General features: G+C 39.2%; 1 protein-coding gene across 1 annotated transcript in view; it reads right to left on the bottom strand.

Moving 5' to 3' along the window:
• LOC117964157 (N-acetyl-beta-glucosaminyl-glycoprotein 4-beta-N-acetylgalactosaminyltransferase 1-like) overlaps nt 1–26,621 on the bottom strand; it is a 144,879-nt gene that overhangs the window by 41,628 nt on the left and 76,630 nt on the right. The window contains exons 3-6 of the mRNA XM_059002983.1: nt 20,123–20,233; nt 3,748–3,843; nt 3,300–3,390; nt 2,463–2,563 (exon numbers count right to left, since the gene is read on the bottom strand). Coding sequence (XP_058858966.1) covers nt 2,463–2,563; nt 3,300–3,390; nt 3,748–3,843; nt 20,123–20,233 — 399 coding nt within the window. The remainder of the gene's footprint in view (nt 1–2,462; nt 2,564–3,299; nt 3,391–3,747; nt 3,844–20,122; nt 20,234–26,621) is intronic.

The following is a 26,621-nucleotide window of genomic DNA, read 5'->3' as shown; positions in this document are numbered from 1 at the left end:
TGCCCTTGGCAATGTATATTTGTGCTGTATTCCTGAACTGTTCAATTACAGATGACATTATTCACCTCCTACAGGTCTAATTGGATGTTAGCGCAAGAACTAGGATTGCAGTCAGAAAGCTAGCTAATGTTTTGGTTTAGATTGTGTGGGCTTTATTTTTTTACTCTCTTCGGATTTAAAATTGTTTTACAAAGTGGATTAAATCAGGCTTTATGGTAGTGAATACACACAAAACAGAAGAACATGTAATGACATTTTGTGTTACATCTAATAGGCATCTAATTTGGCTTATCTTATGTGGCGTAGCGTCCGGGTCAAGTCTGGTCAGCAGCAAGACTAGCAACCCAGACTGCAGTTCAGTGCTTTCGTACACTTGTATTCTTTACAAACAAGACAGATGGTTTAAACAAACACATCAAAACAAACAGCTTAGTCTATCTCATACGCATACACCTGCTGCTGCATACACCTGCTGCTCCCAGTCTTCTCTCTCTCTTACTCTCCACACTGCTCAGGTTTAGCAACTCCTTCATCTCTTCACTGCCAACAAACATTTATTTGTACTCTTTAAATAGCACGTGGCCAGGGGTTAATTAACAAACAGTAAATCAATTACCACCTGGCCACATTCCACACTTTCTTAATTAGACCAATTAAACCATGTGACTGTGCAAAGTTGGCCATCTTGGTTCCAAGCTGTTCACCCACTCTTGAGCCAAGATGGCGGCCAGCCACAAAAACCCATATTTAACTTGTGCAGAGCTTGTCCCTGCCACACTAAAACAAACAAACCAAAAAAAAAGACATTATTGGACTTGAGTGTTTTGCTAAGTTGGGAATTCATTGGTTTAATGTCTTTGTACAGTTATCACACCTGCTACGTCAATAACTAACCTGTATTACAAACTGTTAACTGTTACCTTTTTGTAATACATTAAAAACAAATGTGGATTTGGAACAACATAGGATTTCCTCAGCCAAGTACACAGAAAGGAGCTGGGTATCAGGGTAACAGACTAGCAGGTTAGGAATTAAGAGCATAGGGGTCCCTCACTTCCAATCTCTGTTACTGAAACAGCATATTTGGTTTCTAAAGAAACCAATCTGTCTGTGCAGAGCTCCATTAAAGTCTGAGCTGTTTGTGCCTGTGCAGTAAGACTAGACTAGGGTAGAGTGAATCAATAAAAAAAAAATTCCCTAATTCCCCCTAGAAGCCTACATGCAATTCCAGTGAATGGCCGCCACTCTAAATCAGAGTTGCTTTCCTGCAAAGTTTAATAAAGAGCCTCCAGTGCAGACTGATCACAGGCAGTGCTTTGCCATGTTGGTGTGATCATGGAAAATCCAAGCAAGCGACTCCACAGAGAAAATTACAGTATTTTTTTTCAAACAGGTTGAGTCAGCCCAGAAGACGGTCTAAATGTAGTACTCTGATGAAGGCTGGGTGGCTGCCGGTCCACAGGGTAATTACATCACCACCAGTCCAACAGTCTCCTGCTGTAGAGGGGATGCACTCTGCTAGCTGTATAACCCATTGAGATTCAAACTAACACATGCTAGAAGAGCCTACAGCCAAGTCTGTGTGGCACAGAGAGGTGCGGCCTGTCACTGTGGCCCTTGTGATCGTTTCAAGGCCAGTTTAATTTACAGAGACAGCTTTGTATCCAGAATAATGGAATGGAAGACAAGGAAAGGCTGTATGACCTGTGTGACGACCAGAAGAAGGGCAAGCTTTATCGTATTTATCACTTTTTCCATCTTTTTTTTACTTGGATCCGAATAACACTAAGCACAGTGCTGGTCCCACCTGGGACAACATGGTTGGATTTCTTTCAGCTCATTAGAAGTCAGTCAAATAATAAGCTATGGTGGAAATAGCATGAGCCAATTTAAAACACTGGTTTCTATATAGCACAAAACATCGACAAACGTCAAAGAAAATCTTAGAAATGTCATCTCTGCTGTCTTTTTATTTTAGTACTTGTATGTTGAGATTTTGTGACATATATGAAGTGACAACAAACAGCAATGTTTGATCTTGTTTATACAGATGAAAAAAATATTAATTGCCTGTAATAGAGCCTGGATTTCTACAGGCTTCCCTTTAAGAGATTTTCAGCCGACTGGTATTAATTTAAATGGAAAGAAACTACTACAATCCATGATGATTTGTATCACTGGCCCTTTATTTGTCTAGCATAATCGATTGCTAAAGCAGTCCTTTATTATGACCCACCTCTTCCTCAGTGTCCATAACTATCTTGGAAAGTCTGTGTTCAGCGAATCAGAGTCAAGCATTGTCCACTTATCTAAATTCAGCCAAGTGATTGGCTCACACAATGCCTTAAATTCCTATTTGCAAGCCTTCTGATAATTCCCAATGAGCATTCACATTGAACTGTTCAAAGCTAATTAATCAATAGTATAGTCCTCAGTTTGTACTGTTCAAACCTGCTTCCTACCTTTCCAACGTACACCAGCAGCCTGGCATTGATTGGGTTCTCATCAGAGCTCAGCCAAAACTCTGAGTTATCATCGGAGGAGACTGCAAACTGGAAATCACCTGCCGCAAAAGAACACATGAAGAAGAAGCCTGCATTAATCTATGTCCTGCCAGAAGAATTTGAGGTAATCTAGGCTGAAGTTGTTGGTCATGCTCATCCCATTGGGCTATAGCTGGACTAAGATCTTGAGATTGGGCAGACCAAGGTGGTGAAGGAAGTTTTCATCTACTCTTTAAGCCAGTTCATGCCAGACCAGAACTGTTTCTGCCATGATATTGATGTGTACTGTCATCCCTACATGGAGCCTTACAAGGGCGATCAATTAAAGTTGCTGGTTTGCTTGCTGTCCTCACTCTCTTTCTTAATGTACAGGGCTTGACTTGGGGTAAACAGTACATGCTATGGCTTATCCAACTACTGTAAAAGCTACAAGATAGGTAGAAATACCAGTGCCTTTTTTGCCAGCCCTGATTCATAATTTGCACAACTTTGTCGGAAAAATCAGAAAAAAAATGTAGGATACGTGGAGGATAATATGCAAAGGAAAATGTCTATGACAGAGACACTGTGTGACATACCATTTGGCCACTGTTTGAGACATCTAAGTAGAACTGAAAACAATGCAAAACAATAATGTTGCACAAATTATGAATCACTCTGTACTGTATATATATACACTGAATGTAATAGGTTTGGAATTTTTACATTGCACGGTTGTGGAGGTGAGAAATCTTGTTTTGCTAGAAATTAAATGAAGCAAATTGAAGAAAACTTTTTTTTTCAGGAGGTACTCACCATCTCTGTAAGGGTGAATGTATCCAAATATTCGCAGTCCATAGTTTTTCCATTTTGGGGCCACTGCAAGTTTCTTAACTACAGTCCTGGTCTGTAATAAAAAGACAACACATATATCACCTGCAAAGGATATAAAGCAACACATGATAAAAATCAGTGACCATGTTGCATGTGGTGTCATCTGCACTGACAGTTTGTGCAAGAATTTTACTTAACAAAAGCATTTGATAAAATTAAGGCAAATGGTCCCAAGATGAAACATTCATCACAAGGCACACATTATGCATGACTAAGTTATCTAGATCCCCTTTGACTGCTCTGAAATTGAATCACTAACATCAAGACCTGTTGTAGGTATGGCTCATTCTACATTGAACAAACTTCATAAGACAGTCAAGCCAAGACTCCAGATCTCCTGACCAGGAGCCCCAGCTCCCTGCAGACTCACATGTGGATAGAGAGGGAAGTGAAGGTTCTTTCGCAGCTGATTGACGGATGACCCACACCAGTCTTCAAACACATGGAGATTAGCCTGCCCTTTATACTGCAAAGCAAACAGAGGAGGAAGGCTGTTAGTATGGATTCCGGGTGGAGAGATATATGGGTGCTGTAAGACAGGGTTCTCTCCATTGCTCTGCTGGGTCTGCATAAAGCGTTTTATAAATAAGAAGGTTTAGCAACTATCCCATATTGGCTTCAGCTCAGTTCACATACGCTGAAGTAATGGACTTTTTTACTTGCTTACTCATATACACTAATAAAGTGCCAACATTAACAGAATCACATAAAGCAGGGAATGACTTGGGCATCTGGATAGTCTGTGCTCAAGGCCCTGTGAGTTCTAATCCGGCCCTGACACCAGGTAACATAAAACTCATGATATCTACATTTATGATACTATGGAAAACAATGTGAGATATCTGACACCTTCAATTACAGCATTATGTTTTACATTGATGGCTATGTTTCTCAATAACTAGAATGTGAGTTTTTCTCTCAATCTCCAGTCTCTACACCCATCATGCAGAAACTGACATCTGCCAAGAATTCAATATTCACAACACCCTGCTGCTGTGAAAACACTATTTCCATTACCCTGTGTACTGTAACGTCTGAATACATTAGCAGCTTATACATGCAATGATTCTTCCTAATATTATACATTTATCATGCAAAATACATACAAATAAAATACATTGTGGTGGCCATATAAGATTATAGCTAGATAGATTGATATATAGATAGATAGACAGATAGCTATGCATTGCCTGGCCACTTTATTAGGACATGTTCCTACAGTAATACCGTTGCTCTTTGATACAACGTGGCATTGACTCCACAAAGTACTGGAACGTGTCTTGAGGGATGTTCATCTGTTCAGTCATTAATATTTGATGCAATTGGTGCAGAGGATCGTGATGATGAATGTGTCATTCAAGTTTGTCATTCAAACTGCTCAATTGGATTGAGATCCAGGGATTGTGGTGGCCATGGAAGATGCCTGAAGTCTCTGTCAAGCTCTTCAATGTATTGGTGCACAATTCTAGCATTATTGTCGTGAAATTAGCCATCGCCATCAGGGTGCAGCATTGTTGGGTGGACGTTCGACCTTCCAGAGTAATCAAGGGAACCAGGGTATATCAGGAGAACGAGAACCATACCAAGGAGATGCAGAATTTAATCGGGCAGACAAAACTAGCAAACTGCTTTTCCATGTAGCACCTGTAAAGGCTGCTACACAACAGACGCGATGCGGCAAGTGAAACTGTGCAGCGATGCGACAAAATTAATAGAACCTATACTTTTGATAAGTATCTTTCACACCACAGGAGACGCGACAGGCGATGTGGGAACGGCACTGGAGTGACGCAAAATAAATTGGATTGAATCCTATTTTTTGCGATTTGACACACATCAACTAGGGCATTAAGCAATCCGAGAACAGCTTCAATGCATGTGGTACAGCAGGGTGAAGCAGTATCCAAAATGACGGAGGAAACAATAATACTTGCCATTGAAAAAATACCTAGAGCTTTATGACAAAGATCATCTCAATTATAAAGATACAGATTTGAAAGACAATATATGGGAGTGCATTTCGAAGGAACTGGATAAGCCTGGTATGTATGACTTATGTGTTGAAATACTGTCAGAGAAGACACACTGAGAAGACATTACTACATGTTGACGAATATGTACCAGTCTTGATCATAGTTTTGTCAATAGCAATTTTTAATAGTTGTATAGATCTGGCAGTTTTCAAACATGTCGCATTGCCTCTGTGTCGCTTCTGGTGTGTATGGTCATGTCGCTGCGAAAATGTCTCGTTGCCAATTTGAAAAATCGCATTGCGTCTAGTGTGCGGAGACCTTAACACTAGGACTGAGTGTCACCTATAAGTTCCATTCCAACTGTTATACAGTAAGGTTGTAAACTAGAAATTAAACTAGAAATACCAAATGTTCTGATATTCTCACTATATATAAGCTCATACTGACAGTGCTTGTGCTAACCTACCCCTCTGGACATTTCTCAGTGAGGAGGCTGAAGTTCAATTTAGCCCTCATGGTCCCAAGAAACCTAAGGTGACAGTGAAATCAAGAAAATGAATAACTTTTTACTGTCAGAGCAGTGTCTCTCCACAGGCATTCAGCTTTATTTATTTCCAGTGGGGACCCAGCTATCTTTTACTTCTCTCTTATTTCACTTTTCTAATAAAAGCTTTATGAGGACCTGGGGATAAGCCATTTGGACCCCTACAACAACAAGGTGGTGCCCTTGGACCCTAAGTACACACCACAAAATGTTTGCATCAGTACAGGAAGAATTTAAAAACAACCAGGACACTTGATCAGCCAGTCACGTAATTTGCTTAATCTCTTCAATCGCCCAAATCACACAATATACATCCTAAAGCAAAATGTCTATTAAAATAAACGTGATATTGTAGATACCAGTAAAACATCATGCCAAAGTCATTACTGCTAGTATATTTTACAGTGTAAGAATTGAATCAGTCATCACATTGCATTTTTCACATAACTCAATATCTATAAACCTCTTGGCCTGAGATACACAAGCATGTTTTGTCAATTCTAGCTGACAACAAAAAACTGACAACTGAATTGGTGCTGCCACATGCATACTGGAAAATGTACAATTATTTTAAGCAATTTTAAGATGGTGTCTGCTTGCAGCTTCAGCAGCTGTGATAGTAATTGGAATAATTTTGAAAAGACATTGACGTTGAAAAACTTCAGTGTGGACCAGAGAGTAGCTGTGCTGCAGAAACAGGCAAAATACTGTGTTTGGAGGTTCTTCAGTTTGTCTTTTACCTCCAGTGGTGATTTCACGAAAATATTAGTTAATCCTTAAATGTGCCTCCTTTTTATTGCAATCTTTATATTCTGCACATTTAACATCCAGTAAACATTTTCTATCATAAAAAAACGATCAATTGCAAAGTTTCCTATTCAGCCAAATTGAGAGTGAAATCAGGTGATTAGAAAATGCAATGTCATTGGCTGAACACACACAGGCACATAGAAAAATGGAATTGCTAAAAACAGAGCAGTTGTCTCTTCTAAATTTTTCAATCGAAAACGTACTGACAACCAGAGTTGTCAATTAGTGACACACAGTCAATTTTTATTCTCAATTTGAGTTGCCAAGATAAAATTGCTCAACAAACCGTTTGTGTCTCCGGCATACAAGTTTCAACAGGAATAAAAGGACCTGTCAGTCACAAAAATAATATATTTGGAGAAAGTCCGGCTAAATGCTATGAGTTATGAGAATGGATTGATGGAACTGAACCTAATTAGTTAGGGATAATTGATCAAAGTTTTCAAAACCCTAAAGCAGCTGACAAAGTTAACCCTAGTCACTATTTCAAGCACAGCACAGAGACTAGGACCAGAGAAAAGACTCAGGTCAGAGGGTGGCCACTTTTTTAACAGTTTGGAATAGCTTACCAAGCTGTTGCTGCTGTCATTAGGATCCTTAAGAGTAGACAAAGTTCAAGTCGAAACTCAATGTGCATTGGTAGGCCAAATGGCTTCCTCTTGGTCATAACTTTTCTTATGTATTTTTTCTGTTGAATAGGATTTATGTATAAAGAAGTTCCTATGCCTTTGGTTTTTTAGCTGGCATTTTCCTTCGTTTCAGTTAATGTGGCCACAGAGCCTCCTCTCTTGGCTTGTATGGCTGGCTCCACTCCCTCCCAGGGAATTTTAAATTAGCTCTCACTAGAAACCAGGGCTGCTAAACTACATGGCCTGCTGCCACTACTGGCAAGACTAGAGGAGCAAACTTTCCTATTACAGTCTGTTAAATATGTCAACCTGCACAGCTGTGATCTGGAAAACATTCAGAGCTTTTATTAATGATGGCCGAAGAACACCAAAAGACAGCTTAACATTAAAGCGAGACACATCTGTTATTAAAGGGGTAATAAACAAGGCTTTAAATCATTTGCTGTAGATTGGACCATTCTAAACTGCTTGAGATAAACCGTTTTCCATCCATGGTTGCACGGGTATCATTTAGAAGGTAATCGATTAAAGACCTAAAAGTGTGACTTGTATACTACCTGGATCACAATGTACTCGACTCAGTAAGAACCTGATTGTTCAGATAGCTGACACTTTAAAGTGGTTGTCAGTAACAAAATAATTCCATAAGCTGTATTTGGTGTGCAGTTCCATTCAGTCCCAAATGCACAGTTTTGTTATAGAAATGCATTTTCATTTTATACGTTTCTCAGCTTGCTTGCTTTATTTCCGGGAAGTCTTTTACTTTTTCACTTCATAGGTAATTTCAACTCAGCAGTGTCTTCAAGCTCAAGCAGATTACTGGTTGTTAAGCATGTCAGTCATTAGGGGAGGCAGCTGGTTTGTTAACGACAGGAAAGAAGGCGTTGAAGGGGTGGGGACAATTTAACTCTCCAGGTGAAGTGACCAAGGAAGTGCAACACAACATTTAACCTAAAATATAGATGTTTTGACCCAGAAGACTGCTGGGCAGTGGTGTAGTCAAGCTGGAATGTCGTTCTATAAGCAGTAGAGGCGTAGTCAATCCGGAGCTTGCATAATTAATAGGTAACATCTCCCACACCAATGTCTGTAGTCCACCTGATGCAATGAAAACAGCATTAGGAATATCTTCTATTGCAAACTACTTATTTAAGGCGGCTAAATTTAAATGCTGACAAAAGACAACAGCAACACTACGACTGTGGACACAAATACAAACGAAGCCACTGACACACAGTAAAGCATTCTGACAAGATGGAGAGCGACAATTTGTGGAAATACTTGTAGAAATTAGATAAATGCATTACCAAAGATTTATGACAGTATTTTGTTAGCAACAATTACTTCAAGTATTGCCACTGACTTCATTTCAATAGGATTCCCCTTAGATAGTAGCATACAATACTGAACATGTGGATTTTGATTACATGTTTTAAAACTACTGGGTTGGAAACATTGAGGTTCTTGGTTCTTAATCCACTCAAATCACTGATGGACCGAGCTGAAGCGCTTGGTATAAGAAGACAGTTATCACGCTCACGTTTCATTGATGAGAAGAGTGGTAAGGCATGTCCCACTGAATTGTGCAAAAAGCTTGTCCAAAACCTTAAAAAAAGGTGCTAATAGCTTACATTTCTATTCACACAAAATGGTGCAAATCACAATAATAACCTTAGTAAAGACAGAACTAGTGACATTTAAGCGATAGTGCCCGTCGATGATGGCTCTACTGTATGATATTATTATTTGTTTATTCTGCAGACGCCGTTATCCAACAATTTTTACCATTGTGTTCTTTAAAAAAAACATTAAAAGGAAGTCGGTCATCTAGAAAGGCATCGGAATTCCGGTGCACTAACTCATCGACCCGGAAAGGAAACGATGTGGCAGCCGTGGATTGGAGGAGCGGCTGCAATCGTTTACCAAGGTGTCGTGCGTGATGGTACAAATAGGGGACGGAGCGACATGACCTGTTGCTTCGTTTATGGTTAAGAAACGACCTGGAAGGACCAGTATTGTGTTTATCGTACCGTGAGTGTTTTGTTTGTTTGTCTCTAATTGTTACTTGCTGTTATTATTAGTAGACGGCTAACACGTTCTGGAGCTGTCGCCAGAGGCCAGCACGAACCCGGACATCAGCGCACTTGTATCACGATAACTTGTATTTTGCACCACGAGCACTACAGCACGCACCCAGGACTGGTGACCATGTTTGTATATTGTGCATGCAATATTGACTGTATTTATTATTTGTGACTGCAAACCCTTTATTTAGAACAGTGCAATACACATTAACTATAAAGTGTAACACAATCGCAGGACAGCAGCAGCGTCCCATAATCATATTCCATTTTATATTATACACATTGCTGTGTATTGCCTGGGATTTATTATTTACGGTCGCCAGACCTGGATTATAATTAAACCTCCTTGCACATTGAATTCTTGTTGTCTGCCTTTTCATTGATCACCGCATCACTCCTGCACCTGCATACTGCAAGCCACTTTGCCACAATGACAAAATAATAGCACAAAATTAAAGCTTTAAGATTTCCTAAACGTTTTCCTCATTTGCATGTACTACAGTACACCAGTCACGATTGGAATTCTATTACTGGTGCGCCCTCTTGACGTACAGGCAGGTGTGCCTTGAGAGCATAAGAAGGTAGTTATTTTGACAGTCCCGGGTGAAAATAATCAGCAGAATTGCCTGTAAAATGTTGTCAGTAGAATAGAAAAAAAAACTCCCATAAAAAAGAGCTGACATAAAAAATCTCTAAGAGCAACAGGAAGACTTCATAGGATGAGAGAGGCTGTACTGACAAGCACGTTTCATGGGAGGGGGTCTGATTCCCTGCAGATGAAGTCACCTTCAAGTCAGAAAAAAATGATGAGTACACAGAAGCCGACTATGAAAGAATGCACAAAGCAGACACCACGGAATGATACTGTTTTTAACTATAAAGTGTAACACAATCGCAGGACAGCAGCAGCGTCCCATAATCATATTCCATTTTATATTAAAATATGACCTTGGGGTGATTGTTTCCTGCATTCTACTGTAGATTAGCCTTCAGTACACTGTACTTCTATCACAAACCCTGGTGCCATTCTGAATTGAAAATGCTTGAAGCACGAGGAAGTTAGGAAGGGCAGCTCATGGAAGCAAAACTAAATATATTGGACAGGTGTGGGTGTTCGATAGCATATTTATTTTCAACATTTCAATGGCCTGCTTGAGTGCAATACAATCACTAACCAGACAAGTGTCCAATCACTTATGTCAACGGGACTCATTCTTTCCAGTTTAAATGCATTAGCCACTTGTACTTGAGGTGGAAAAAGCAAATGTTAATTATCCTTCAAGATAAACAGAAAACACAATGATTAAAAGATAATCACTTCATGAGTAAACCATTACTTCGTCTTCATGTTTTTCCATGATTATTGAAGTTCATATTTCAACACACACACACGGGAGACACTTGCGTGACTTCAGTTCTGAGCAGGCGCTCACCCTTTTTTCTGGGCCTGGGCGAGGTCTCCATGGAAACTGGTTTGCGGGTCACTTGAGACCCCTTTTACAGATTATATTTGATCAAGAAGAGACTACTCTGTATACACATCCTGAGAAATCTTTCCGGTTTTACAAGGACTATAACTATCACACAAAAAAATGAAAACACCTGCCACTCAGAGCACACACTTGGCTGTCCCTCACACACTGCTTCCCTCGCTATATAAAAGCGATATACAACAGCTGCATTTCCTTGTTACAAGTCAGTTTAATATCTGAAAGACTTTGATAACTAGTTGATGTTGGACGGCAGATGGTTGTATATCCAGCACAACTGATGTTTCACAATGATCACTCTAAAGTGTTGCCTCTGTGGGTTATTCTGGACTCCCTGACTTCCCTGAAGGAACTGGAGGCAGTAATCACTAAGGAAAAGCCAAGTATCCCTCCAAAACTATTCACGCTGAGACTTATGACTTATTGCGAGAATCCATGCATATTACAGGTGAAGATTTTCCAGCGGTTTATTCCACTCATAAATACTTAATGTAATTTATTTCACACATTACCCGGTAATATTTTGGAAGAAAAAAAATATTGAGCAGCTCCAAAATCCAAACTTTTCTTAAATATTTATAAACAGTGTTCATGGGTGTTCCCTTTTCAGAAATAGTTTATATTGGTCTATTTCAGCAACAAGCACTTCAGTGTTGACATGTGTTGAAAGAGCCAAACAGTTAATTCTGTTTTCATTTCTGACATGGGATAAAGAATTGTTTTGACAGGTGTTTGTTTAAATGTCTTCTCCACTGCAGACAGGTCAGGCAGATCTCTAGTGTTTGCCATGTAAACAGCCTCTCAAAGAGGTCTCTGTAGGATGTCAGCTCTTCCTCTACATTATAGAGCTACACCGTGTGATGAACAACCCAGTCCATCCTACTATAGTACCTAAGCTGTACTGCCTCCTACATGCACTGCATATTAAAAGTAGACAATAATCACACACAAAAACTCTGTAACATGAATAAGAAACTGCAACACTGATGAAGGCATCAGCTGAAAAGTTACTACATATTCCAACCAGCGCCTCTCCTCCAAGTCCCACCAGGCAATGGTCAACATATAGCTCCTCCTGGCGATATGAATTGCAGCGTGACTGCTCCAGTGAAGTCTGTCTCGCACAAGCACAAGTGAAGTGAGCTTGGTGTGAGAAAAGTGGAATACCAACATCCAGAGGAGCTGAATAAAGACAGAGCAACTTGTAGATGAACAGCAGCACCTGAAACTGGACATCTATCTTCTATTGCATACTGTATAACAGAAAATTATATCTTTCACTTAGGGATTTCAAACGATTGCTTTGTTTCAATGCTTATTTTACACTGCACAGTACAGAATTGATTTTGTGCCTGTAATGTAATAACAAACTTTGAAAGCTTTTTTAATGGTTACGTTTCTCAATCGTGGTGTAAAAATAATATTTAACATGGTTAACTGTACGGTACAATAAATCTCAATAAACATAACAAAATGTTATGTGCTGAAGACGTGGATCCACTGCTATAGCAGGGAAGAGCACCTCAAAGTGCCTTTTCTGAACTTAATGGATCCAAGATGTAAGCAGTGCCTTCTGATAATAATGGATTACCCAATGGACATCTCTCTCCATTAGCCGTGCTCACAAGACACAGGAGGGGTGTCTCAGTAATGTATGCTGTGTACTGTATTCCCAAACAGCTTGTAATGGTGTTCAATGGACATTTGACAAAGTCATAAATCACACAGTGAAACAAAGGTCAACTTGGCTGCCAAACAATTTTCCATCAAGGTGTACAGAAAACAGAGGTGCCAGAGCCGGGGGGGAGTCAGGGGGGCCAAGCCCCCTCCCTTTTGGACAAAAGAACGTGCACACCGGAAAAAAGATGCTTGTATAGCACACAATAGTTGTGGTTATACTTAGCGTCCTACATAAAAGTGATTTCCCTGAAATTTGACGATTGTCATGTAATACGTAGTTCCCAGTGAAAATAGTGTTAAAATTATATATATATATATATATATATATATATATATATATATATATATATATATATATATACTTAAAATAAATACAGCAAATGTTTGCCTTACTGACCAACTACCAGTTAGATGCATTTATCAACCTGGTAGCTGCATCAAAGTTCAGAAATATGTCTGCTAAAGATAGCTCTGTCCAGTACAAAAAGGGGGCTTTTCATGTCTGTTGTTATTTTTACATTTATTTATGTTTTTTTTTTGTTTGATAATTCACTGATGGTGAAAATAGAATGTTTTTAAAAGGTTGACATAAAAAAAAACATAATAATTGCATAATAACTAGAGAAAATGAACAATTTTGAATGTGACAATGCAATTATTTTTTTTATGTTCTTCAATTGAAATACCTATTTTTAGACTTTGAAATAAGCAATTTTTTACAGTGAAAAACATACCGCTCTATCCATAACTGAACAGCATTTAAGCCACCCAGCTCCAGCACACACCACTATATAGATGCAACAATTAATTGATTTATCAATTATTGATCTTTTATTTTGTGATGTACACCTGGTGCCTTACTTGCAGCGTCATACCTGATATTACTATTTACCCAGTAGCACATGCTTCTCTTGTATGTTTCTAGACTAAGCTCCTCCATTTATAACTTTGTCAAATCTATTTCTTATGCATAATAATAATCACATGTTTTTGCTGCATTTGAAGGCTTGTGTAAATAATCTACACATTTGCTTTTGCTTCTTGCTTCAGTGTTCTCAGTGCATTGATTAGTGTTGATTATTACCTGTCTTATTATTGATTAGTAAAATGGTTACTGATTGCACTTGTAACAGAGTTTTCTTTAATGTCACACTCTTGGCTCTATCGAACACCCCCTGCCATTCAGTCCTAGCCCTCTCGAGGCTGACTGTAAATATGTGATGTTTTTGTAACATCCACAGGCTGCTCATTTCATTGTGTGACCTGAGCTTTAAGAAACTAGTATTTTAGCATGCCGCACCACCCAGCTTTCTTTATTATACAGTATTTGGATTTCAATACCAGTGGCACCTGTAATTTTTTCTGGTGATGCGCTGACAGTGTGACTGAGCAATTTATCCTCCTGATAGCATCTTGGCTGAGATAATTCAAACGCTTCCCTGGAAACGCCTCAATAAATAACAGCCCTGGTTCCCTATGCTGCAGCACATTTATTCAGTGAAGCGCAGGTGCTCTCCACAGACACTGAGTCTGAGTTTATAAGCAATAATATCAAATTATTAATCAACCTACTAGGATAAATAGTCAGGTAATCACTCTATTATAGACTGGATTATGGTCTTAAAAACTCAGACAGTGACCCAATGTGAAGTACTGGCAGATGAGTTTATTGACCATTGTCCAGTCTATTGTATTTGGAAGGCTAAAACAAAGAAAAGGACCAGCTAAAATTATCTCGTACAGGTCTTTTCGTAACTTTAAGCTGAATGCCCTTGTTAATGATGTAGCGAACATAAACTGGAATAGGCTTAATATAATTCCGGACTTAAAATCTGCCCAGTCTTTCTTTTAACTCAATGAATTCATAATGGTATGCGATAAACATGCCCCGTTTAAGAAAATGCGAGTTAAATCACATCACTTTCCTTGGGTAACCCCAGATCTAATCGAGCTTTTTCGTATGAGAGATCAGGCATGGCAGAGATCGAGGTTAACTGGAGATCATTCTGATAAAATATTATATAGACAACTGAGAAATAAAAGTACAGCCTTAATACGAAAACCAAAAGCTGAATGTTTCTTAAATTACATAGATACAAATTTAAAAAATCCACGTAGCTTCTGGCAGGGTATTAATCAATTATTTAATACAGGGAAAAGGGTTTTTACCTTGCACTTAAACCTGCAAGGACAAATGGTTAGTGACCCAGTGCAAATTTCTAATGCTTGTAACCACTACTTACACAACTAAATTTAAAAACTCTTGATTATGAAAGCCTTACTGGCCCCAATTCTGAATTTTGCTTTAAATTTAAACCGGTAAATGAGGGTGAAGTATGTAAACCATTAATGAAGACTGATGTTTCCAAAAAAGCAGGTGCAGATGGGATAGAACCTAGACTCCTTAAAGCTGCTGCCTACCCCTTGAAAAGTCCACTCACTATATTAATTAATATGTCTCTCATATCTGGTGAAATGCCTCACCAGTTAAAACAATCTACAGTATCTCACATCTTTAAAAGTGGGGATGTCACGGCCCTTGGAAATTACAGGCCTATATCTGTCTTACCAGTATTATCAAAGACTATTGAAAAAATTGTGCAAACCCAATAGACTAATCACTATGTAACACAATTTTTGTTCCTGGATAGTAAGTGCTATTTCCTAATTGCTTATGCCTCAAAAGTATAGAAAATGGCTATTATTCCACACAAACTTTGCTTTTGTGACCAGGACAGTGATATTTTGAAATTTACCTATTTCCAATGAGAAAACGGGCGAATTTGTGTCTTTTCGTTCACATAAAGTCAGAAAAAAACAACATATGAATCCAAATTAACATGTATTTATACTAAAGTAATACAAAAATGACTGCAAAAGATTTAGAAGTGAGTAGTTTTTCGAAATTTACGATTATACTGTAAATCACTTTCACGAATCAGCCCCCAAATGTAGTCTCCCATCATGTTCTCGTTATACTGTCCTTGGTAGCGGCGTTCAAAGTCCAGTATATCCTGGTGGAAGCGCTCGCCTTGCTCCTCCGAGTACGCTCCCATGTTCTCCTTGAATTTATCAAGATGAGCATCAAGGATATGGACTTTGAGGGACATCCTACAGCCCATTGTGCCATAGTTCTTCACCGGAGTCTCAACCAGCTCCACATAGTTTTCGGCCTTGTGATTGCCCAGGAAGCCCCGAACCACTGCGACAAAGCTGTTCCAAGCCGCTTTCTCCTTACTAGTGAGCTTCTTGGGGAATTCATTGCACTCCAGGATCTTCTTTATCTCTGGTCCGACGAAGACACTGGCTTTGACCTTTGCCTCAGACAGCTTAGGGAAGAAGTCTTGAAGGTACTTGAAGGCTGCCGACTCCTTATCTAGAGCTCTGACAAATTGTTTCATAAGGCCCAATTTGATGTGCAGTGGTGGCATCAGCACCTTCCGGGGGTCCACCAGTGGCTCCCACTTGACGTTGTTCCTCCCCACACAGAACTCGGTCCGCTGTGGCCAGTCCCGCCTGTGGTAGTGCGCCTTGGTGTCCCTGCTGTCCCAAAGGCAAAGATACAGTGCCTTGCGAAAGTATTCGGCCCCCTTGAACTTTGCGACCTTTTGCCACATTTCAGGCTTCAAACATAAAGATATGAAACTGTAATTTTTTGTGAAGAATCAACAACAAGTGGGACACAATCATGAAGTGGAACGAAATTTATTGGGTATTTCAAACTTTTTTAACAAATAAAAAACTGAAAAATTGGGCGTGCAAAATTATTCAGCCCCCTTAAGTTAATACTTTGTAGCGCCACCTTTTGCTGCAATTACAGCTGTAAGTCGCTTGGGGTATGTCTCTATCAGTTTTGCACATCGAGAGACTGAAATTTTTGCCCATTCCTCCTTGCAAAACAGCTCGAGCTCAGTGAGGTTGGATGGAGAGCATTTGTGAACAGCAGTTTTCAGTTCTTTCCACAGATTCTCGATTGGATTCAGGTCTGGACTTTGACTTGGCCATTCTAACACCTGGATATGTTTATTTGTGAACCATTCCATTGTAGATTTTGCTTTATGTTTTGGATCATTGTCTTGTTGGAAGACAAATCTCCGTCCCAGTCTCAGGTCTTTTGCAGACTCCATCAGGTTTTCTTCCAGAATGGTCCTGTATTTGGCTCCATCCATCTTCCCATCAATTTTAACCATCTTCCCTGTCCCTGCTGAAGAAAAGCAGGCCCAAACCATGATGCTGCCACCACCATGTTTGACAGTGGGGATGGTGTGTTCAGGGTGATGAGCTGTGTTGCTTTTACGCCAAACATAACGTTTTGCATTGTTGCCAAAAAGTTCGATTTTGGTTTCATCTGACCAGAGCACCTTCTTCCACATGTTTGGTGTGTCTCCCAGGTGGCTTGTGGCAAACTGTAAACGACACTTTTTATGGATATCTTTAAGAAATGGCTTTCTTCTTGCCACTCTTCCATAAAGGCCAGATTTGTGCAGTATACGACTGATTGTTGTCCTATGGACAGAGTCTCCCACCTCAGCTGTAGATCTCTGCAGTTCATCCAGAGTGATCATGGGCCTCTTGGCTGCATCTCTGATCAGTCTTCTCCTTGTATGAGCTGAAAGTTTAGAGGGACGGCCAGGTCTTGGTAGATTTGCAGTGGTCTGATACTCCTTCCATTCCAATATTATCGCTTGCACAGTGCTCCTTGGGATGTTTAAAGCTTGGGAAATCTTTTTGTATCCAAATCCGGCTTTAAACTTCTCCACAACAGTATCTCGGACCTGCCTGGTGTGTTCCTTGTTCTTCATGATGCTCTCTGCGCTTTAAACGGACCTCTGAGACTATCACAGTGCAGGTGCATTTATACGGAGACTTGATTACACACAGGTGGATTCTATTTATCATCATTAGTCATTTAGGTCAACATTGGATCATTCAGAGATCCTCACTGAACTTCTGGAGAGAGTTTGCTGCACTGAAAGTAAAGGGGCTGAATAATTTTGCACGCCCAATTTTTCAGTTTTTTATTTGTTAAAAAAGTTTGAAATACCCAATAAATTTCGTTCCACTTCATGATTGTGTCCCACTTGTTGTTGATTCTTCACAAAAAATTACAGTTTCATATCTTTATGTTTGAAGCCTGAAATGTGGCAAAAGGTCGCAAAGTTCAAGGGGGCCGAATACTTTCGCAAGGCACTGTAGCAGGGAAACTTGCTAAACCGCCTTGGAGACCCATCAGGAATGCCACCATTTTGAAGTCTCCTATGACCTTGATGCCATCTCAGAAAAATGCAGATATGTATCCACTTAGGCAGCTGGAACTAAACTGAACTGGTGGGCTTAAGGCCCCTGTATTTATACTACTATTTATATTACTGGAAAGTTCTAGAAAGTTCTAGAAGTTACTCCAATTTTACTCAGGACTGAATCTATCTGGAATGTTCTGGAAAATAGGTCAATTTCAAAATATCACTGTCCTGGTCACAAAAGCAAAGTTTGTGGGGAATAATAGCCATTTTCTATACTTTTGAGGCATAAGCAATTTAGGAAATAACACTTACTACCCAGGAACAAAAAAAAAAAAAAATTGTTACACGGTGTTATCAATCTGGTTTTCGAAAAATTCACTTGACCACAACTGCATTACTAAAACTAACAAATTATATATATCAGGCTATAGGGGAAAAGAAACTCACTGGTGCCATTTTTATTGATTTCTCTAAAGCTTTTGATCTAGATGACCATACAATACTTCTCCGAGATTAACAGTTCAATTAAGGGTCTACTTAAGTAATTGAGAGCTCAGTTGGAATGGAAATCAGCAGACACAGTGGCTCCCCAGGACCAGGGTTGAGAACCATTGCTGTGGACCACAGGTTGGGAACCACTGCTTTAGAGGGATACCGCCCTGTAAAACCCTGAATTAGAAATCTCTGTAGCTTGATGTGACCGTCTCCTTTGGATATGTCAATTGAAAGTCATGCAGCTTTCAATCTCCAAGTTAGGGATTACAAGAACTTTTAAATACAGTTTATACCAGAATCAAGGGCCATGAATAGGTGAGGACCGTTTCTGACCCAAGATGAAATGACCCAAGGAAATGCAACATTATCTGAAAGCAAGGCCTTTGCAAACAGATACCACGTTTTAAAATGAAAATGCGGGTTTGCTATAACATAGGTTTCTATCAAAACTAAGTAAGTATTATTTTGTTACCTACAATCCCTTCAACAGTTATGGGGGAATACGTGATCATTTCTCAATGATTACAGCTTAGATCTGCTGTCTTGCTCATATGACTGAAACTGGGTTGCATATGGTTAAGGTATATGTTCTTTATCACCGGTACAGAATAGATTTTAGAGATGTCATTTGCATAACAAAGTAATCAGTCAAGCAAAAGACCAGTAATCAGTCAATTAACCAGAAAGTAAAACATTTAGTAGAAAGTTTGATGAGAACAGTAACAATGTGTATTTATGTAAATCTGACCATAACTAGATTAGTGCAACTGGAAATCACTGGTGTTTTTTTATTTCACCTTTTGACAGGTAGGTTGTAACTTTCTTAATGCATTAATATCCAACAGCAAATTAAAACAAAATCTTGTAAGAACACAAGAAAAGTTAGGGAACGAGAAAAGGCATTCGACCCATCAAGGCTCATCCCTTGTTAGCACGCTATTCTCCCCTACTAGGAGAATCTAATTTAAAAAGCACAGAATCTAGTAAGGTATTGTAACTTACCAAAACGCATTAGGGGACAAAATAATAAAACTCAAGTTAATTCTGTTACATTAATGCATTGCATTAATGCATGCTGTTTTGTACCACATTAATCTCCAATGCTAGAACAAAATCTATGTTCTGTTTTTATTTCAAGCTACAGAGCTTGTTTACAGGATAATGTGGGCTTGGGCTAGCGTTGATGTTATTGAAATATAGCCATCTTAATTCGCGGTGACCCGTCCTAAATCAATTTGTCATATATCATACATTTTAATGTTTGTGTAACTCTGCATGCACAGGGAATTCAGCATTGCAGTTCATCAAAGTGTATGACAATTTACAATAAAAAACGTCTCTTCTATTTATTTATTTATTTGACAGTATGCTCTTTTTAAAGCTGATAGTTTAAAATCAATTCTAATCAGGATGCTGTTTAAGTGAACAGCCCTCAAGCTGATGCAGAGATGTGAGCAGCACCCCGCCCACCACAGACACATTCCTCTCCCCTCCACCGCTGTGCACATTAAGCCATTTAATCTGTCAGGGTGTTGAGCACAAAATACATTTCACAGGTTATCAATTTGCATAGCAATCTCACCCTTCTGCTAATGGCTGTCAGAAAGAAAACGTGACTTCAATGACAGAGTTTCACCTGTTTACACCAACCATCTTCTCTGAAATAATGGACCCAAAGGAATGCATTAATACTTCCAGGTTCTAGCTTGGCATTCACCTCCTCTGTCATACTAGCCCCATTATAAAACTAAAACACATGTTCTATAAAGTCGAATGAAGTTGCTGTGTCTTCCTTACCTCTGGTGTCCATTGCAACGTGTTCTGTTTCAGGCTGAGGAACTTGTTTGTTTCTATGGAATCTCTACTGTCATCTCCATTTCGTCCTCCAAACTTGTTTGGTCCGTCCACCTGTTGGAGAAAATAAACTAGTTAAAGACAGCAGCTTGCTTCAATGATGGCATATTCCACACAGGTAGATAGACAGACCTGACCAGAAACTTCAAAAGCAAGAGGGCTTTAAAATCTTGTTTGAAACACCTTTTTGGCCAATGACAACAAGTCAGAGTTGAGAAACATGTCCACCAGAGACTTTTATGAATAACTTGAAACATGTACTTCTTGCTTGATAAGCAGGGCTTGAAATTCACACAAGCTCATCACACTTCCCTTGTTTAGGTATATGGGAAGGTGCTGGGCTACTGTGAGTTCCATTGCAAAACTAAAAACTGGGGCTGAAATGAACAGAGCTCTTTCTGCACTGTACTCCAGGCTTCAAAATGTAAACATGACGCTACTGACCCAACGCTGAAACTGAACCAGCAACACCGCAGACATCTGACTTACACGATGAGAAAAGAAAAGAAAAGAAAAAAAAACATTGAGGGGAGATCTGAACGCAGGAGCAACTGCTAACTGAAATCCTTAAAGGTCATACTGCATCCTTTAGAAAGAGCCAAGTAAATCTACCCTTGACAGTAGCAATCAATGCAGCACAAATCAATGCCATAAAACATCAGGCACGTTCATTGGGCCTGCACTACTTTCATGGTCTGCAGTTAGGTTAGCCGAGTTCTCTGTTGTTTAGCAACTGCAAGAGCGTGACCTTTTCTGCTTCAGGATCCCAGTTTCACTTTAATTGTACCTTTTTAATGAGGCTGAGGGTCCTTGTGGTGCTTTGGTCTTGTTGAAGGAGGATGGAGCAATTTTCACTAACAGTCAACAATTTCTCCTGCAAAACACTGCCACTAAATAAGCCTTTTACTATTACTGGGACAGTAATGGGGTGCGTCACAGCCGCGCCAGTCTCCACACTCACTATTAAAACACACTGTGAGAGGCAAAAGATAGAAACAAATGTCGTCCAGCTTTGATGGTAAATAGATAATACTCATTTATACAGTTGCATTACAAACAATGGCATTGGTTCTGTACAAACAGGCACTGGCATCACAACGGTTTTACACAGTACAATGGTTTTCATTTTTTTAAATTTGCAATCGGCAATTATTTTTCTTGTTTTCTCCCCAATTACTTTTATTTCAACTCGGCTCACCGCTGCCACACCCGCGCTGACTCGGGCGAGACAAAGACGGACACACTCAGAGCTACAGCGTCGGAGGGCCACGCAGCTCTGGGTAGCTTATAGACAGGCCCGCAGGTGCCCGGACAGTCTGCAGGGGTCGCTGGTGCGCGGTGAGCCAAGGACACCGTGGCCGACCTAACCCTCCACTCCCTCGGGCGGCGCTCAGCCAATTGTGCACCACCCCCTGGGAACTCGGGTCCACGGTCGGCAGTGGAATAGCCTGTACTCGAACAGGCGACCTCCAGGTTATAGGGCGCATCCTGCACTCAACACGGAGTGCCTTTACCGGATGCACCACTCGGGAGCCCCCTTGGTTTTCATATTTTGACATAACAATAGTAATGCAATTGTATGAACCAACATACACAAGTACATTACGATGTCACAGCACAATACCAATACTTTCATATTAGGACCACTGTGCAGGATTTGTTCCAGATCCATTGTGTCAGAATTGCTGCTGATGCTGTGGTCTGCTAATGGTTCTAGGTAGGGTTGGGACAATATTGAAAATCTCTGAGATAATTGCGGGATAAAAAATTGGGCTAATTGCAATTATCGTGTTGTTTGCTCATTTAGATGCCGCTGGTTATACAAATATAAAATACAGTAGTCTCTCACTAAACCGAGGACAGGTTACCTGGGATAATTAAGTTTCCGGTAATTAAAACTTAAATAATTAATTAGATAATTAAAACTTCTTCTTGCACTACTTGGTTTGATTAAATGAGTACACAACAAAATATGAAAGCTGAACATTAATTTCAACAAAGAACAACAACAAGTTTTAATGAAAAAAATATTGTAGCCTACTTCAGTATGAACATTAAGATCATTGCTGCAGTATTGCCACTTGCCCGGTTTAGTGATAACAGATTAAAACTAATGAAAATACAGAAGCTGTCTGTCTGTCCACCAACATGCAAGCGCACCACGTGTGTGAGTCTAAAAATCATGCGAGAGTGAGGAGACATGCGAGGGAAGTACTGGGTTTGAAAGTGAAATTTGTTGGACTGGTCAAAAGAGAACTTTGCAAATTTATATTAGATGCAACCTCAGCTATTCCTGTGGAATTCTACAATGTCACCGTTAAATAAATAGTTGGAAGCGGCAAAATCAAACAGCAAGTACAAATTTAAAAAATAGACTCAAAGGCTATTACGGGCAGCAGTGTGGAGTTGTGGTTAGGGCTCTAGACTCTTGACCGGAGGGTCATGGGTTCAATCCCAGGTGGGGACACTGCTGCTGTACCCTTGAGCAAGGTACTTTACCTAGATTGCTCCAGTAAAAACCCAACTGTGTAAATGGGTAATTGTATGTAAAAATAATGTGATATCTTGTAACAATTGTAAGTCGCCTTGGATAAGGGCGTCTGCTAAGAAATACATAATAATATTATGTAGGCTGCAATTGCGTTGTCGATGGTAGTTTTTTTGCATTTCAAAGGTGGCAACCCCTACGCAGGATTTATTTATTCATTTATTTATTTATTTATTTATGTATGTGTGTATTTATGTAATTTTTGTCCTGCGGTTGCATTGAATTAATTTTTCTGCACGTATTACTATTTTATATATGAATGATGTAGAACACATGGCTGTAAACATGTAACACCAGTACGTACAATACTCTTTCAAATAAACTTGATTTTGAATATGTGCTTCTTAAGAAAGGTATTATTGTCATACAGACAGTTTCTGTATTTTCATTAGGGGCAGCAGTGTGGAGTAGTGGTTAGGGCTCTGGACTCTTGACCGGAGGGTTGTGGGTTCAATCCCCGATGGGGGACACTGCTGCTGTACTCTTGAGCAAGGTACTTTACCTAGATTGCTCCTGTAAAAAAAAACCCTGACTGTATAAATGGGTAATTGTATGTAAAAAAGAATGTGATATCTGTATGATGTGATATCTTGTAACAATTGTAAGTCGCCCTAGATAAGGGCATCTGCTAATAAATAAATAATAATAATAATTGCTTGCGCCCCGGCACCTCTTTCTTTACAAATTAAGCACTGTATATCCCCTGACTGTATCACTCACTCTACACACCACATGGACATGCCTTTGCAAGGTGAGCCACTCAAGGACCACTTGTATTGAATTTTAACAAAAAGTTATTTAAATGTTTAATTGTTACCTAGTTGGTGGTTTCTGTAGAATGTGATTTGTATAATAAAAACACACCAAAAAGCAATCCAATTTTGTATGACTGTTTTGCTTTGTGCTAATATGAAGCTTGATGATACAATACAATATAGATTTCTGTGCTAATGAATCTCAGGTTGCTTCACAATAAAAATGTCATGTGCTTATAATCCATTCCAGCTATGAAAAAGCACGCTCAGACAGATACCTCTCGAAAGATGTAATTGTGCTGGCTTTCCTGATATAGATTGGATTGATCCCATAGGCAAGGGACATGACAAATAAAAGCCATTGCTGATTTAAACTGGCTTTTTGGAATCACCAGTATATCAGGCTTCTGTGATCTTAGGGAATGTCTCGGAATGTACTGAATCCACAGGTCTTCAAGACAGAAACATAATAAACAAGAACATTTTCTAATGAGAGTAGGCAATTCCATCTAAGCCCCTAGTAGCTAATTGAGCTCAAAACTGTGTCAAGTTGGGTCTTAAAGGATCCAAGTGATTCTGCCTCAGCAGCATTATTAAGTAAGCCATTCCATACCCTCACCACTCTCTATGTTAAGAAGTGCCCCCTTCCCTCTGTCCTTAGTCTATCTCCACTTAATTTCCAACTAAGATTGCCTGAGACCACGATGGACTTGTGTGTAGGTAAGAATTACTTTAATATCTATTCTAAAACTCCCAGGCAGCCAGTGCAAGGATCTGAGTACTTGCCGACTGCCGTTATAAAACAAATTTCGTTTAAAACTAACGAAAGTCGTCCATATTGCTATTCTTAAAATGATCTGAACAAACGGACGACTGTCGCAAAGCACTTTATGAATGGGTATAGTCGTTCAAGAACGAAAATCTGCCTATTTTTGATGACATCATCAGCATTATTAATGTTCCCTGGGTGGCATCGTTAGTTGTTGCAAAAAGAAAAACGGAATCCACCGACAGTAGCCTACTACCGATGTCATAATTTATATAAAAAAGTATTTTTTAAATAAATACTTTGCATTTTCGTTTTGTTTGGCAACGCTGGTAAACACATTTCCATACGCACACGTAAGATTTCAATTCTTAACTGCAGGACCAAATAAATAAATAAATAAATAAATAAATAAACTAAACTAAACTAAAAGCACTGTAGGAGGATGTTTGAATAATACTGTAATTCCAGTAATAATAATAATAATAATAATAATAATTTTGAAAACTTTAAATGTTAATTTTCAAAATTCTCAATTATTATTATTTTTTTTTAATAATAATAATAATAATAATAATAATAATAATAATAATAATAATAATAATAATAATAAAATAACTGTCTATTCTCAGTCTCTCACTTGCTCTCCGCTTCACAGCGCTGTTTCAAAATGATTTCTAGTGCTGCAAGTGTTTTTCAAAAAGTGACATAATAGCAAGCGGATTTCAAGGGTGGTGGGAAACATTTCTTCAACAAACTGTTCAACTAGGTCTGCTTTCTGACAAAGTGCACAGCAGGCTAAATGCCTATAATAAACTGACACGGAGGGATTCTGTTCAATTGAATATCATTGTGGTACAAGGCATCTTTAAAGGGCACAGATTAAATGCCCCCTAGTATGTTGTCACACACTCTGTTTAGAAAATAGTAAGAACATCCAGGGGGAAATGCTAATCCTTCTGAAATTTTGAACTTTTGTTCCTTGACAATTTTCATACAGTTTAGAGTGTTTCAGAGAGTGCATTAAAGTGCAAATTGATATCTCTTTATAAAGGCTTTTAAAACATCACTCATGGTCCCAGTAATAGGTAATTTGAGCATGGTGTATGTCATTAGAAAGACAACTTGCAAGAAGAAAAAAAACAAACGTCAAGAATAACTTTTTATTACCTCTCTACTGCAATAATGACACGTTTATGTGTCGTATAATCTTGTCCCATCTCAATCACGCAGAGATGAAAGATTTGTGTATCACATGTGCATTTACTGTAGTGCAGAAGAAAGTACGAAATTACTGAGGTGTATCAATGCTGTCAGCAGATACTGATAATTCCCTTATACAGTAGGGAGAACAGTCTATAAATGAAGAACTCTATGGACATACTGAATTCCAAAGTCTAGCGTCACAGTACAGCCAGCACTTGAAAGGCAATTGAAGAGAAAAACTTCAAGTTTACATGGTTTGAGTTTTTATTTTATTTCAAAAGTAACTAAAATTAATAGCACAGCATCTTTGTATCCTGTCAGCTTGTGTTATGTATTCGAATAACTAATTTGATTGGATTTAATTGGACGCATGTGACGAAGGCTGGCTAACATGTGTGTCTGGAAGCTCCTTGCATCATCGCATCCAGGTTGAACTGATATCCCAAGTCCCACAGCACAGGGTGTCTGTTTATTTATATTGAGCCTCAGATCCACAGTACTTTCCCCTGAATTTCATGGAAAACAAAACAAGCAATACGTGTTCTCCAGAGTTTAGACGAGATGGTTTAGAGATACAAATGCTGTTTCCACGTGCACCATCGAGCACACCCAAGGTGACAGACTGTGGAATTATATTCCCGGCTTTATTAGGGATTCTGGTTCAGTGGGCATTTTTAAATCTAGACTTAAGGATTTTTTAGTTTGGTATAGATTTTGGTAAGAAAATAAAACATATCACTTTCAACAGATTGTCAGAGCGCTTGCCAGGTACATTCTACGAGTGGCTTCTTACCTGCTTTAATTGACAGCTGAACAATTTATAACGGTATGCAAACCTGTGATCATAACTTCTCAATGCAGCAAGAGCAGAAAGCATTGTTTTGCCTAAATCTATTTTTAACTATATTACTCTGTCCATTCCATCACTGGAATCTCTTAGAAGTATACAGTGCATGACTACTACACTCTACTTTCGACTGATCAAAAGCACAAGTCTGTGCAAGTAAATTATATCCCTGTATTACATGCAAAGTGCCTTTCACAGATAGGAGATGTGCTGGCCATGCTGCTTCAGAGGTGAATAGCCAAGTTACATGGCTGGCAACCTGTATACATACATAAAGCAGTCATATTGATTGTGCCATTCGGCTAAATTTGACCCTTTAC

Source organism: Acipenser ruthenus, chromosome 28 (assembly GCF_902713425.1).
Source record: "Acipenser ruthenus chromosome 28, fAciRut3.2 maternal haplotype, whole genome shotgun sequence".
Classification (NCBI taxonomy): domain Eukaryota; kingdom Metazoa; phylum Chordata; class Actinopteri; order Acipenseriformes; family Acipenseridae; genus Acipenser; species Acipenser ruthenus.
This window is presented reverse-complemented; position numbering and strand designations above follow the sequence as displayed.